Consider the following 15,452-nt stretch of genomic DNA (forward strand, 5'->3'; position numbering starts at 1 on the left):
TTTTCCAAATAGATGGCTGCAAAACTACTATCCTACAATGTTAATTCATACTGAGAACCAAATATGAAGTTTGCATCTGCTCATGGCAACTCTGCCAAAAGCAATAGTGATGTTTTCTTTGTTGGAGCTGGAGTTTAATTTGGTCCTATGCAGTAACTGTACTGATGAATGAAAGTCCTGTCAACAGCACTTATGTGCATCTACTGATGTTTTTCAAGATTCTACGTGAAAGGCAGAAAGCTTAAAATAGCTTTGAAAGCCCACTACATAAAGTACAGCATCACTGTTCTATTTAGTATCAACAGCCTACTGTGACTGCTTCTTATACCAACTTATTTTATCTTTATACACACAAACTAGAGCCTTTCCTTTTGCATGCTGAAGTTGTTTGCTATTTTGGTAAAAAACAAAAAAATTAAAATACATTCAGTTTGCAATTGAGAATAAATTTCAGACCAGATGGCCAGTTTCACAACAAACAATAATAAAAATGAAGACTATACTGCAAAACCCTTCACTGCACAAATAGTCCTGTTGTCATTAATCGGATCCACAGAGTAAGGACTGTAAGAATCAGCTCCCCAGGAGAAATCTACTGCCTTTGGGTCTCAGCTCGTACATTTCAGGATTCTCAATAACAACGCTGCTCATCTGCTGCAAAGCCACACACTAATAAACCCCAAACAATAAAATTCAAAAATTCCATGATCTTAACACAAAATGTGCAAGTCGCTGCCTTTATTATTCAAGTCCTCCTAAAGAGTTCACTTTGTGTTTAGCTATAACTACTTGATGGTGTGATTGATGGCACTTTCAGGAAGAGAATCTAGTCTGTGTAAATGAGGCAAGCCCACGATCTGAACTGAAATCAACACGCTCCTTCCTCTTTAGACCCAGCTGCAAATACTTAACTGAAAGATTTTATTTCTACACTACACATGACAGAGCCATTCTACAATTCTGTGATTTTCTTTCCAGGAGATCAGAACATGTACAAGACGGCTAAATCTGACCTAAACCATCTGTATCTTTATGCAGGATGCTTTAATAAGTTGTCCACAAACTTGAAAGATAGGCTGTGGTCCACTGAGTTTTTGATTTCTTAGCAATCCTTAAATACACAAGCTTCTTTGATGCTGCCAATAGCAGTGCTACCAACAAAAAAAAACCCTGTCTTCTCCATAATGGAGGATTCCTTTACTTTTTCCACCTCCTTGCCAACTACTACAGCTAATTCAGTACCTAAAGCAGGGCCAACATAATGAAGAGGATAGACTCTTTAGCAGAGGCTGTTGTGATAGGACAAAGGGAAATGGCTTCAAACTGAAAGAAGGGAGATTCGCACTAGGTATAAGGAACAAGTTCTTTATTCTAAGGGTACTGAAGTACTGACATAGGTTGCCAATAAAGGTGGTGGGTGCCCTGTCCTTCGAGATATTCAAGGTCAGGCTGGACGGGGCTCCGAGCACTTCACTGGGCTGTAGGTATCCCTGTTTACTGCAGGGGAGCAAGACCAGATGGCCTTTAAGGGTCCCCTCCAACTCAAATAATTCCATGATTTCATTTGTATCTGAGAGGACTGACTACTCTAAACCCAGGATTTGGACTAGACGATCTTAGAGGTCTTTCCCTTAACAACTCTATGATTCCATGTACAGGTTGGAGAAGACGCAGGGTTCACAAGTTTATAAGTTTATAAGGAAACACCTACTTGGCAAGCTGCTTCTCAGCATCAGCGCAGAGCTCCAGCAGGCCCATCAGCACCGCAGAGACATCCATGTAGGGCTCCCAGACAGTGAAGCCACGGCCGATGAGGTCAATGGCAGTTCTGCGGATGGTGCTGTGCGCAGGCAGCTTGGGGCTGGGTGGCTGTAGCAGCAGAAATGTCAATGCCTTGCCTGCCAAGGAGAATGAGAGAGAACCAGGGCAATGAAAGGTGCTACATATTACAAACATTGTTCTATATTTTATTCTAAGGGCAGTTTAAATTCATTAAAAATACCGCTTTCAGATTCTTTACAGAAACTCCTATAATCAATGGGAAATCTGATGGAAAGATAGGAGAAACCTGAGATATTTTTAATTAAATTTGAAAAATGTTGTGTCTCAGATGTAGTCCCTGGATTATACATGCTTTATGGAAAGTACCTACAGCTCCTGTAGTTGCCTCTGCAAGGAATCGGGTTTTGAGAGCTATAGTAACAAATGATAATTTTCAGTTACACATAAGCACAGGATGTGTTCAAGTTTTGCATTCCATCAGCAATGCTGAACCCCAGCCAAGCTCTGCCTGCCAGATCCTGAACAAGTTCTCTACGGCAGCATCAGGCCCCTATGTTAGAGCACACAAGACAGCACAGTACAGTCATCTGCTTTAAACACTTAATCACAATGTTTATGCTATGTTAGAAATAATCTTTATGCAAAAAAAAACCAGTCAATCTACACATCAGAAAATGGTGCAAAAAAAAAAAAAAACAAAACAGGATGAATCACGATGAAAGGAATTATAAAAAGAAATTCCCCACCAATAGAGAGTTGCAAAAAAATAATTTAAAAAAATAACGAAACAGGATCTGTGATAATATTAATGGGGTAATGAAAACCTTTCAGAAAAGAAGGTAAATAATTTTGGAATGATGTCTCAAAGTAGTTAAATCAGGCCCTGTTTGGATTATACACTGTTGAATCCTGCTGGAGCTAGAAGAAGTTTGTGCCAGGTACGCTTAACTGAGTGAGAAAATAAAGTCACAAAACGCACCACAACCTCCAGTTGAGCACCTGCTGCTTGCCAGGCCTGCAGAGCAGCTCTGCACAGTGCAGACAACCAGGGCTCTACAAACCATGCTGCCCATTTGTAAAGTATCCCAGTTTTACAGTGAGGATTTTCCTTGTTCTCAAAATATACTTCCTGCTGAAAGCTCCTCAGTGTTAAACATGTGGGGATTAGTACTGCTTTATTTGGGGAGTGGAATGAAATGATTGCAAAGCCTTCATGTTATTCTGACTCTGGTCACTGCTGCTGGCAAAGCTGCCGGCATCACAGCTGGAGGGGTGGAAGCAGAATAGAAGTCCCATTAGAAGGATGAGATGCTAACTCAGTTACACTGACAGCTCTCGAGATGACAGAGACATGCTACATAATATGCACACAAAAGGCCCCCCCTACCTCCAAGCCACCAGCTCAGGCTGCCCAGGGCCCATCCATTGCCTTGGGCACCTGTGCAGCTCTGGGCAGCAGTGCCGGGGCCTCACTGCTATTTGGGTAAAGAATTTCCCCCTCACATCCGACTTAAATCTGCCCTCTTTTAGTTTAAAGCTATTTCCCCTTGTCCTGTCACTATCTGCCCACGTACAAAGTTCTCTCCCTCCTGTTATTTCACTCAATAGATTAGTTTTGCACTAAAGGAGTTGCATTATATATATATATAAATGTGAAGGAACACTAAAACAATGCTCCCAGATAAAGGTAATTTATCATTATCACTACATAATTATTTGTTACCTCTTAATAACATTCATTTAGTTTGCCTCTGCGGTAATGATAACCTATTGATTTGAACACAGTTTTCTCTGGTTTTCAGAACTGTCTCCTACGAGTTGTGTGCTTCATTAAATAAAGCTCCTGACATTTCAGCATCCAGAAAAGCCACTGATAGTCTTGCTGTGCACGTGAACTCACACCACGCTTTGATGCGTGTAATGCATGAGCTGAAAGTTTCTTCTCAAAAAGTACAGCTGGATATTAGGGAAAAAGGAAAAAGCAATGATGCAGTGGCACAGCTGCCCAGGGAGGTGGTGAAGTCCCCATCCCTGGAGGTATTCATGAGCCATGGGGATGTGGCACTTGGAAACATGGTTTCGTGGGCATGGTGGGGAAGGTTTGGGGTTGAACTTGAAAATCTTAAAAGACTTTTCCAACAGTACTGATTCTATGAAGCTTCAATGAGCACAAATTTTGTCTCAAATAAAAGAAACTTATTAAGAAGCATCATGAACATTTTTTGCAGAGAAGCACCCCAGCATTTCTCATATGGATCCTCCTTGCGTTGCTCTTGTTGACACCTGCCCTGTGCACATCGAGCTGAAGAAAAGATGTACTGAACAAAAGTCATCCTGCTGCCCGTTTCTCAGCCTGGACATCTTTGTTTAAGCTTTGACTTGGCTTAAATGAACGAATTAATATTGACAAAAACATCAACTAAGCTAATGAGTTGTTAGTTAAGGCAATAAACATGTCACATTAGAGTCAGCGCAGTAAAGAGGTAATTAGTCCCGGAGAAGCCCTGCTAGCGGGGCTGCTCTCAGAGCCCCTCTCCCACCAACCCTCCTCTGTAGGTGGGGGGCTGCACCATGACACCCACCCCAAGCCCACGGCTGCTAGGAAGGGCAGGTACACTGAAGAACAAGCTGAAATGGCTGCGAGCAGCAGATTTGGCTTTTCTTCTGAAAATCTGAGTAAAAACAATAAAATTCTGCCATAGGAGAGTTGCGATGATTTGCATGCATCTTCTGCTGTTAAATGTTATTAAGGATGAAGCAATGAAAGTGTCTCTTGTTAAAGATTAGGTGTGACTATCCAGACAGACTGAGTTCAGGCAGTAAATGAGGAGAAAGGGAGGTCGAGAAATGTCATTCCTATATATAAATCTGCATCAGAATGTGTCCCCATGTTTTACTCTGCATTGTGACACATACACCACATGTACATGGCAACAAAGCTAGGCACGGAGGCTGCAAGCAAAGCAAATCAAGGGCAGGGATTGGAAGCTCATCCTTGCAAGCCCTCACTGAAGGCATCTGTATGGCAGCAAAACCTCCCTCCATAAAGCACAGTGGTGTCAGTACGGAGCTGCCCACTTTTCCCAGTGTTTCCAGAACACAAAAATAAAGGTTGGAGTCTTTGATGCCTACACCACTTCTCCTGATGGGAATGTGACCGGAATACTAAAGATTTCAGTTATTTTGAATGCATGTACCCCTTTGAATTTCTTGGATGTCTTTCCTTGCTGAATCTCAAGAGCTTTAAACATATTACACCCGTCAGCATTGTTATCCTCATTTTGCAGATAGATTTTAAAAAATTAAATAATTTGCTCAGAAAAATCAATAGCACGACCAAGACACTGATAACTCTGGTTCCCATTCTCATAATCTGCCACAGGATCCAGTTTGGACTAAATAAAAATGATGGACTCCAAGAATGTGTTTCAGCTCCCTTCCAACCCTTTTCTGATTTTATATACAAAAAGAACAGAAGTGAGGGATCAGAGCTTTAGTGATTTTCTCAGTCTTCTCTCTTTCCCTAAGTCATGGGCACAGTGTCTTTTTAATAAGAAATTTGTAAAAAATCAGCCCCTTTTTTGGATGATTTTTATTTGTCCTGATTTGACATTCACCTGGATGAAATACCAGCAGAAAGAGAGAAACTTAACTTTGGATATCCTGGTTAAAAATGCATATCCCTTAAATTCCTCATTTTGAAGCAGCACATTTCTATCACAGTTTGCGCTCTCTTTCAGACAGAGGACATTTTCTGCCCTAAATTAAAATATAACTCGCTGCATTATTTGAAGAACTTTTCTAAAGGTATAATTATGAACACTTTAAAAAACTGGAGAGGCTTTTTTTTTTTGAGCATATTGTTTCAAATCTCCTGCTTTTTACACAACATACTTCCAGCATTTTTTTTGCCTTCTATCTAACTGTGGCGCATTTCATTTCTTCAACTGGATTTATGCTAGGAAAGGGTTCAATTTTCCTGATGCTCTCTCAAGCTACTTATGTTCCATCTGTGCAACAGGTGCAGCTCCTACAGCAATTTCAGCATTGGCATGGGCACGGAGGGTTTTAATCTCTTTCCAAGAACATGGTCTTACAACGTATTAAGAAGCAGTTACTTTGCATGACTGCATTTTACTTAGTCAGAATAAAAAATTATCTGCAGTGACATTCGTGTTGTTCCTACGTGAACAGCCCTTTCACATCACTTCTACTCAGGGACTACTGCAATGTTAAGAAATAACCACAGAGGAGCCACAGAACCATTAAGGATAGAAAAGACCTCCGAGACCATTGAGCCCAACACGTACCCATCCCACCATGCCTACTAAGCATGACCCCAGGTGCCACATCTCTGTGTGTCTTGGACACCTCCTGGGATGGTGATCCACCACCTCCCTGGGCAGCTCGTGCCAACACCTGAAAGCAAAATTTGCCTGGAAATGTACAACAAACTCTCCGAACTTTGAAAATTAAAGGTTTCCTTACTGAGCACTGCTTCTGCAGCACATATATAGCTGGGTGCTTTTTGGAACAGTAAAAATTTCTTCTTTTTTTCCCCTGCAATAGAATACATATATTTTTTGCCTTCTTTATCTGTTCAGAAAGGAGGTGTCCTCATTCACTCTGTAGACTTACAAACTTCAGAAATATTTAATTGTAAAAATGTAACGGGTTTAAAAGGTCAGAACAGTTGACTCTAGATGCAGTAAATTATAGCATTTGTACAGAACAGCCTAATAGATATTGCTTTTCAACACTAAGTGAGCAGACAGCAAGGTGTACTGGCAAGTGGGCAAAACCAATACTGCCCTTATTTTATACCAAATTCCAAACAATTTTACATAAATCCTTGGGAAGGCAGACAAAGGAAAAAGAAGAAAGCTGTTGGCAATAGCACGTTCCCAGTCCTCGCTGCCTACCCACGGCCTAGTTAAAGTGACCTAACAATGCCATTTTTCTTCCTCTCAAAAACTGCAGAGGGGGAATCAAATGTGAAAGCAAGATCAATTCTGTTCCAAGACAGTAAATGAGTTTTAGATCAGACTTGTTTCAATTTATGGAGAGAACTCAACTCTGCTAGCTTAAATGCTTTCTTCCTCTAACTATGAAATTATATTACAGTGCTATAGAAAGAGTAAACTACCATTATTTTAATCCAAAATTTGTTTATAATCCAGCAGGAAGGAGAAAGCCAATATAACCCGATTGATAACTGCACAGTACACTTGTTATTTTCATTCCTGTTAATTGCATAATACCATTAAGCCATACTATTTATTTTCATCTAAATTGCATGCTTTCTCAATGATGCCATTTCCACCAGGCCCACCATCAGTTTGTTGGCAGCAGCGTTTCTTTCCAGCATAGTGCAGTTTTCCCAAACCTTGTGCCAATCTCAGACACTTTCCCATCACATGCAACTGGAGCTGATTTTCTTAAGCAGATGTGATCACTTGGAACACTCATCTGTGAACATCGTCACTCTACACTGTGTTCAAGTCATACATGAGTTGAATACATGGTCCTGTACTATGATCTTTCATAAACCTAAGATGAATGTAAGCACTTATATAAAGATTTAAACAGGACTTGTTTGGTTGGTAAGGACAAAGTACAACCACTTGCAAAACAGTACAACTCCGCTGCCTATGGAAACAGTCAGGATAAGTTCTGAAGTTGGGAAGTAACACTGATCTCCATACATAAAACAAACACCTCCAAGTGTATGGTCATAGCGAAGCACTCACATCATGGATCTGCTCTGTGGACGCAGTGGAATCTGCTCACCCACCTCTACAAAGTGAATAGAAAACCCCAAGCCAACATGATATAACTTGTTTTTGTGCATCTTTCTCCCATGTTTCTCCTTCATAAAACAAGAGTCAAAACATCTAATCCCTCCTAAGCACTTCCCTGGCTTTGGGATCACTCTTACACACATAGTTCTAACTTACACATATGGCTGTAAGATGAGGAAACTCTGAATTCCCTCCTGTTCTTTTAAGGGAAGAGTGATTAACTTGGAAGCTACAACCCTAATGAAGGAATAACATTAATTTGTATGATGAATAAAATTAGTTTCTGAGCTTCCCTTCATCTCACTCATTACAAACACAAGCACAGACAGATTTATTGACCTGTCACAGCTTATTAAGCAGCACTTCATAAAGAAGTTATTTTGAAGTGTTCTTTTTAAGCATGCAAAGTATTGATTGATAATGTTTGGGCACCATTTCTTAATACAGACACCAAAGAGCAAAAAGCGTATGCAATTTTGGTTTTCCCATTAGACATTAAAAAAATATAGATTTTACATTGGTAGCATTGCATGTAGATAAGGGAACCGAATCTTCAAGTCCACTGTTGTTGCCAGGTGGGAATTGTCAGCAGGTTCCAACAGAGAGGGCTGTTCACCACCCACCCTGCGAGGGAGGAAGGAATCTCAGATAACATACTTGATGTGAATTAAAGTTTTAAGATTGGATTTTGTTGCTGGAGTCAAAAAGAAAACAAGAAAAGTCAAACAGATTTAAATTAGGGCATAATACCTGCCATGGTTTTCTGCCATACAGGTTGACTACTTTTCCTAAGTATTATCTCTAAGGCTAACATAAAGATTTTTATGAACTACTATTTTTCCTTCTTTTATTATTTTTCCCCTTTGGGGCCAAATTCTGTTTAAGACCAATCTGATCACAACTCAAAAAAGCTACCAAGAGCACATCTTGGTCTAGCACTGAATTTCCAAGTGTGCAGACTGATAAGTGCAGAACCAGCCCCATATCACCAAGCACAGGGCAGCATCTTCCTGCATGACTGATACAGAGGGACAGCTAACAAAATGGTCTGCACTAAAAGCAGTCTCTCATTAGGAGTAATACCATCTATTATTTTATTTAATCCCAACATTCCATGCATCGAGTTTGGTTGGTTGGTTTCTGAGCCAGTCTGCCTAATTTGCTCTGCTCCTCAGGTGCTCAGCTATTTTCTTGGTCCTCCAGGTGAAGATCCTGAGCTCTACTGTGCTAATGCTGTTTGCCAGCACCTGCTGGGATCCCTCATCGGGGCTGTACCTCCCCCAGCAGTCTGAGGTAGGAGCTTAAGTGCTGGTGGTTCCCAGGCTAAGCAGGTCAGTCAAAGTGGAGTAACTCCCCTAGGTCACCACACAGAAACTAAAAATTTGCTTAGGAAGGAAGGAAGTATGAACACAGCCTGCAAAACCCATCTGCGTAACTCAGTGCCATAGCGTGCTGTTACATATGACTCTGACTGAGTTAAAGGGCAGAATGCTTACCATTAACAACTGTATTGATAGCAGACACTTTCCAAAGCATCCTGCATTAACAACAGAATCAAGTATTTTCATCTTCAGGACCAACCAGCCACTCAGGTTTATCAGTCCATTCTCTTTATAAACACAGCATTAGCTACAGTTTGAGTGTGATGTGGTGCACCTATAATGAGAAATTTTTGGGGTGGCATTTCGTAATTAAGTATCTCACAAACTATCTGTAAGGTCAACAGAGATTAATGTGGGATGGCAGGCAAGGTCATTGGGTGGATTTCAGGAGAATTCTATTCACTTAAGAAGGCATTATCAGTTATTTTCTTAAGTACAATAAGTCACAATGTGTACAACTTAGATAAATGTGCACACATTAACAGCACAAATGAAGAATTCATTCATTTGGATAACTTGTTTTTAAATAGAAAATACCGTGGTGTTAGGCTACATGCAATTTCTCTCATAACTTTGATGACCTCAACTTCCCCAAATCCTTCAGACATACAAACAGACACAAATCTGAAGAAACGAACACTGCAGCTTTGATCAAGTTTTCCAATTCAACTTACTCTCCTTGAGCAATAACACACCACAAGTTTTACGTAAAATATGATGAAGAACAAGTTGTGCCAGGGGAAGTTCAGGTTGGATATTTGGAATTTTTTTTTTTCTGAAAGAGTGGTGCTGCAGTGGCACAGATTGTCGAGGGAGGCGGTGGAGACTTCATTCCTGGAGGTGTTCAAGAACCACGGAGATGTGGTACGTGGGGACATGATCAGTGGGCACGGTGGGGGTGGGGTGGGCTTGGGGATTTTAGAGGCTTTTTTCAACCCTAATGATTCTATGATTTTATGATGATTCAAGCTTACTGCTAATACCAGAAGCAAACATGCCTTTTTTTTTTTTTTTTAACCCCAACTATTCTTCAATTTCTCAAGATCCTAACAATGCTCTCATTTGAAGAATTCTTATAAGACATTCACAGCTCCAGCTTACATTACCTGGTTTGGATGGGATGGGGATCTCACTAACAACTGACAAGGCATTTGCCTTTCACAATCCAAACTACTACATGCAAAAGCATCCTGATCTTCCTTTGGGTTTTAAAGCACTTTACAAGTTACTTTATGGCCCAGATGTAAATTTCCAGTATTTTACTGTGTCAAGTTTCATCTACATTAAAGCCTGCATTTCACCCTATCAGTCAGCCCGACAGCTGTGTGGTGTTCCTGAGATTATGATTAATAGGAGTTCAGAAATGGAATTCACAGGTCTGCTAAGCCTAACATAACAAAATCAGCAAGCAGATAGCTGAATAAAAACACGAGAGAGGCTGTGACGATCACAGATGGTCCAGGAGTCAGCCAGCTTCTGACCAGGTGACACCGCTGAGAAGCATCTAACACCAGGACTGAAAGCAGCTGGGAGTGGTGGAGTTCCTTATATGAGCAAGAAACTGTAGAAGGACAAGAGAAAATAAAGAACTAGAGGGAAGGGAAGCCATCCAGAGGAACCTGGACAGGCTGGAGAAGTGGGCCCAAGTGAACCTAATGAGGTTCAACAAGGCCAAGTGCAGCGTGCTGCAACTGGGTCAGGACAATCCCATGTATTTATACAGACTGGGGGAATATCTCCTTGAGAGCAGCCCTGCAGAGAAGGACTTGGGGGTCCTGGTAGATGAGAAGCTGGACATGAGCCAGCAGTGTGTGCTTGCAGTCCGGAACGCCAACTGTGTTCTGGGCTGCATTAAAGAAGGGGTGGCCAGCAGGGAGAGGGAGGTGATTGTGCCCCTCTACTCAGCTCTTGTGAGGCCCCATCTGGAGTAGTGCATCCAAGCCTGGGGCCCCCAGCACAGGAAGGACGTGGAGCACTTGAAGCGGGTCCAGAAGAAGGCCACTAAGATGGTCAGAGGGCTGGAGCACTGCTCCCATGGATTGAGGGAACAGGGCTTGTTTAGCTGGGAAAAAAGAAGGCTGCGGGGAGACCTCATTGTGGCCTCCCAGTACTTGAAGGGAGCACATAAACAGGAGGGGGAACAGCTGTTTATGAGGGTGGATAGTGATAGGACAAGGGGGAATGGTCTTAAACTGAGACAGGGGAGGTTTAGGTTGGATATTAGAAGGAAGTTTTTCACCCATAGGGTGGTGGCACACTGGAACAGGTTGCCCAAGGAGGCTGTGGACGTGCCATCCCTGGAAGTATTCAAGGCCAGGCTGGATGTGGCTCTGGGCAGCCACTTTGAGCTGGTCTGGTGGTTTTGCGACCCTGCCCATGGCAAGGGGGTTGAAACAAGATGGTCCTTTTCAACCCAGGCCATTCGAAGATTCTATCAACTACAAGACTTTAGTTTCAGTTCTACTTGCACATCACATGCATGTGCGCTAAGAACCAACCATCCCTTTGCTTCACAAACCCTGGGGCAGTCTGCCCAGCAGGTCAATGGTGGAAGCTATGCCAGTGACTCAAGCAGTGCTGCAAGATGCTCCTGGGCTTCTGAGTACAACCTGCTATGATTTAGCTCAGTGGTTGCTAGCTCAGCACTGCTGTGCTCTGCAGGTGAGGAAACTGAGCACCAATACAGCCATGCCAGCAGCCCTCGGGTAAGAACAGCCTATGGTGCACTTAATTTAACAGCAGAGTAGTGAAGCTGTATTTATGATTGTTATGGTATTGTACTACCGTGTAAGTAAAAATGTACATTTCCTAAATTTCATTTTAAAAGTTTTTTTATTAGTCTGAAACTAATTTTCTGCATATTTTATTGAAAAACCAGTAGGAGTAAAAAACTACTAGGGAAAAACAGAATGAATTTTGCATCTCTTCTGAAGTCCCTGTAGCCTGTACAGACACCTGGAGGAATACTATCCTGTAACTGAAACAAGCAGATACACAGGAAACGAAAAATGGCCTCAGTCATGCCATGGTACTTGGGACCTTCAAGACTTTGCTGAATAGCACTGCTCTGTGATAATCTGGCCCTCAGACACACCAGTTTCAGGCTTGGAGCACTGACCATGAAGCACATACGGCTCACAGGGTCTTAGACCCAACACAAGTGCAGATCACAAGTGCTTTGTCTTCCTTGCCACTTCAGGCTTAGCAAAAGCATTTCCCCGCCTTGTAAGCACCAGTCTCTTGGTAATAGCTCTGAGCTCACACAATACACTGCTTTTCAGTTATTTGCATTTTTTTGTCCTCTTTTCCTCAGGCATCTGGGCATCATGTGAAGACTGAGCCAGTGCAGGAGGAGAAATCCTCTCCTGTGGAGTTATTTTATAACTAACCAAGCAGTTGTTGGTTTTTCCAGCAATACCAGCAATGAGTCCACAGCACTTCAGAGAGATAGTAGGGAGATAACAGAGGGGACTTTTTTCAGATTCCCCTAAAACAAACACCAGCATGCTTAAGAACCTGGCCAGAGGCTTAGAGCACTACAGCTGCATATGCTTCCATTAAATTTTGCAATATTAACAGCAAAATGACAACCCATAGATATGTTACTATCTTATATAAGATCACTGTTACTGTTTGTAGGAAGGGTAATTACAGCAGCACTACAGGATTACACTTCATATGGGACCAGAATGTAACGCTTTATATAACATTTTCCATTGAATTCATCTGTGTCTGATTTTTTACATCAGACACATTTTTCTTTTAAGTCATTGCCAAGTATGTCTTCCTATAGGCTATTGATCCTATACAGTCTATTCCTCAGAATTATGTGCGGCGAAGTAAGCAAACTGCGACAGTGTTCAGGTAGACACAGAACTCCTCCACTGTGAGGAAGAGCTACAAAGTGCTGCAATGAAGATCTATCAATTTAAGAGGCAGTTCATTATCTCCTCCCTCTTGTTTTTTTTTTTTTTAGCACAAGGAATATTTTCAAGGGAAAAAAAGTATGAATTACATAAATGCAGTCTTAGAGTTTAGTTTAAGCATGAAGAGAACAAGAAGTGCCAATAACAATGCTGGATGGCACCAGTGAAAGCTGGGCTGCTGCTGCCTGTTGGTGCATCACTGCCTGCAGCTGTGCTGCTACCCTGGACACTTCTCTGCTGTCTGTATGAGCACGAACTTGATACCCAGCTCTTACCGTGATGCTGCTTATTTGCACATTCCACATTTCAACCTTATTTCATCCTCTGAAAGGAAATTTTTAATGACTCGGTGCGTACATGATGACACTGTAAAATCCCACCCTACCCTAAATTCCAGAACAAGGGACGGGGATACTCACAGGTATGCCTTGCCAGGGAATAATTGGACCCACCGCTTGTCAGCCCAAAGCCCTCGGGGATCTGGCTGGAGCTGCGTGGCCGTGTGAGCAGCTTAGGGGGCTCAATCTCAGCCCCAAATTCTGCCCCGATAACACCCAGCAGAACGATGGCTGTAGCTTGCTTCCTGCGCTCCTCATAGGATGTAGAGATCTTCTTTAGCTGTGGGAGACCGGACAGGCAGCCTGGAACAAGAAGAAAGAGCTATAAGGAAAACAAAAGCAGGCTGCTCATAACACTCCAAACATTCTGTTTTCCAGAGAAAATAAAAGATATTCCATTTAACTTAGAGTATGTCTTCAGGACAGTTACTTCCATTAGAAAAATTTTCAGCTGCTGCAGATGATGCAATTTTACTTCCCAAAACCTACAATGCACAATAGAAGTCTAAATAGCTACTTTTGCAACTCCTATGTCACCCATCCTTCAAAAACTGTCAAGACCTTGCTGAAGGAAAAAAAAAAAAAAAAAAGGAGGGGGGAGGCAGAAAACCAACAAATCTTAGAGATCTTTATTCTTTTGGGGATTAAAAAAAACATAACCAACAGAATTGTGTTTATCTGCTTTTGTGAAAGGTGATTTTTGGCCTGATTTTTGTTCACCCTATATTTCTGTAACAAATAGAAATCCATTCTGATTTCCTTATCTTACAAAATGTGTTTTGGAATACTGGATTTCTATTACAAAAAAAAACAACCTTCTGTGTTATGGTCCACCATAATATTCTAGTTCTTACTAAATTTTAGTATAAGGATATATGCCACTACACTGTGCTAGCATTTTGGTATACCAAATGTTTCTTTAACAAACATCCTTCAGAATCATGGAAAAACCTCACTGTAGTGTGAATTTTAAATAAAACTCTAAGTTTTACAGTGTTGGTGAAACTAAAAACTCTTGGTCTATATTAGATTTGGTTGATGAAGGGTGGATTGTTTCTGGATTTTTGGGTGTTTTTTTTCTTCTTTTTTTTTTTTTCTAGGAGTAACGAAGCCACATCTCAGAAGTTTATGAGACTGAAATACAGTATTCATTCAGCCAGACAAGTACAGCTCACATTCAGCTAACTCCCAGTGCACCGAAAAAAAAAAAAAATAGACCTACCAATCTGATATATAATGACAAAGCCTTAACACCCCTCTTAGGTTCCTCTACTGAACCTTTTCTGGGAAGCCAGAAAGCACTGGATGAGAATCATCAGAGCACAGGTTAAGAAGGGGCTAATTAGCATGCCTAATGCAGGTCTACCTGCGGCTCCATAGGAAATGAGATGCTACCTCCAGGAAAGCTGACTACATTTAAGCAAATGCAGTCATCCTGGTTCAGAGACAGCACTGCAGTTGCAACAGAAACGTGCCAGCTGAAGGGGAGGAAAAATCCAATGGGAAGCTGAACAATGGCAGGAGAGTGGGAAAAAAATCAATAGGGGCTGCCTAGAGAGGGAGAAGGCTGGAAAGGGGCAGCACAGACAAAGCAGAGAGCGCAGCAGCTCCTATCGCCCTACACTCTGATCTTTCACGGCCACGCAGCTGGCCTGGCTCAGGGACCCTGAAGGGTAGACATCGGAGCATCCTGAAATCCTGGTCCTGATTCCTCAGGACTCTCAGTTCTCATGAGGAAGCAGATAACAAACCAGTCGGCATCCAGAGCCGAGCACCAGGCCCTGCTCCTACCCGTCCCCAGCACCCTGGACAGCAGCACCCAGGTATCAGCGATGGCTCATTGTCAGACGACCCAAAAGCCATCACGTTCCATTCCTAAAGCTTCCAAGTGAAATTTTAAAAAATACCTAAAAGATTTTTGCCTTCACTTTTTTTTTTTTTTAATTACTCACAAAAGCATAAAATGAATTGCAATGATTTCCTACGAATAAACTGACAGCTGTTTGGGAGAATCTAAGATGAAATGGTGTCTCTGGAAGTAGTCCTTCCTCCACTTCCATTTGTCTCGAGAAAATTTGGTATTTTCTCACCGCGCCGTGGCTCCATTTAATCATGCGACGGGTGACACGGAGATCCATTTTCCTGACAGGACAGTTGATCACCCTATCACGGAGGGGAAATTAATAACCCCAGAGAGCTCTGCGTGGAAGCAGGAGCCCTGCT

At 41.9% G+C, this 15,452-nt stretch overlaps 1 protein-coding gene across 4 annotated transcripts in view; it reads right to left on the bottom strand.

Moving 5' to 3' along the window:
• Positions 1 to 15,452, bottom strand: part of WDR7 (WD repeat domain 7) — a 115,785-nt gene that overhangs the window by 39,483 nt on the left and 60,850 nt on the right. For all 4 annotated transcript variants that reach the window (XM_004948991.5, XM_040655973.2, XM_040655974.2 and 1 more), the window contains 2 exons: positions 13,311 to 13,532; positions 1,712 to 1,898 (listed from right to left, as the gene is read on the bottom strand). In XM_004948991.5, coding sequence (XP_004949048.1) covers positions 1,712 to 1,898; positions 13,311 to 13,532 — 409 coding nt within the window. The remainder of the gene's footprint in view (positions 1 to 1,711; positions 1,899 to 13,310; positions 13,533 to 15,452) is intronic.

This window comes from Gallus gallus, chromosome Z, assembly GCF_016699485.2.
Source record: "Gallus gallus isolate bGalGal1 chromosome Z, bGalGal1.mat.broiler.GRCg7b, whole genome shotgun sequence".
NCBI lineage: Eukaryota > Metazoa > Chordata > Aves > Galliformes > Phasianidae > Gallus > Gallus gallus.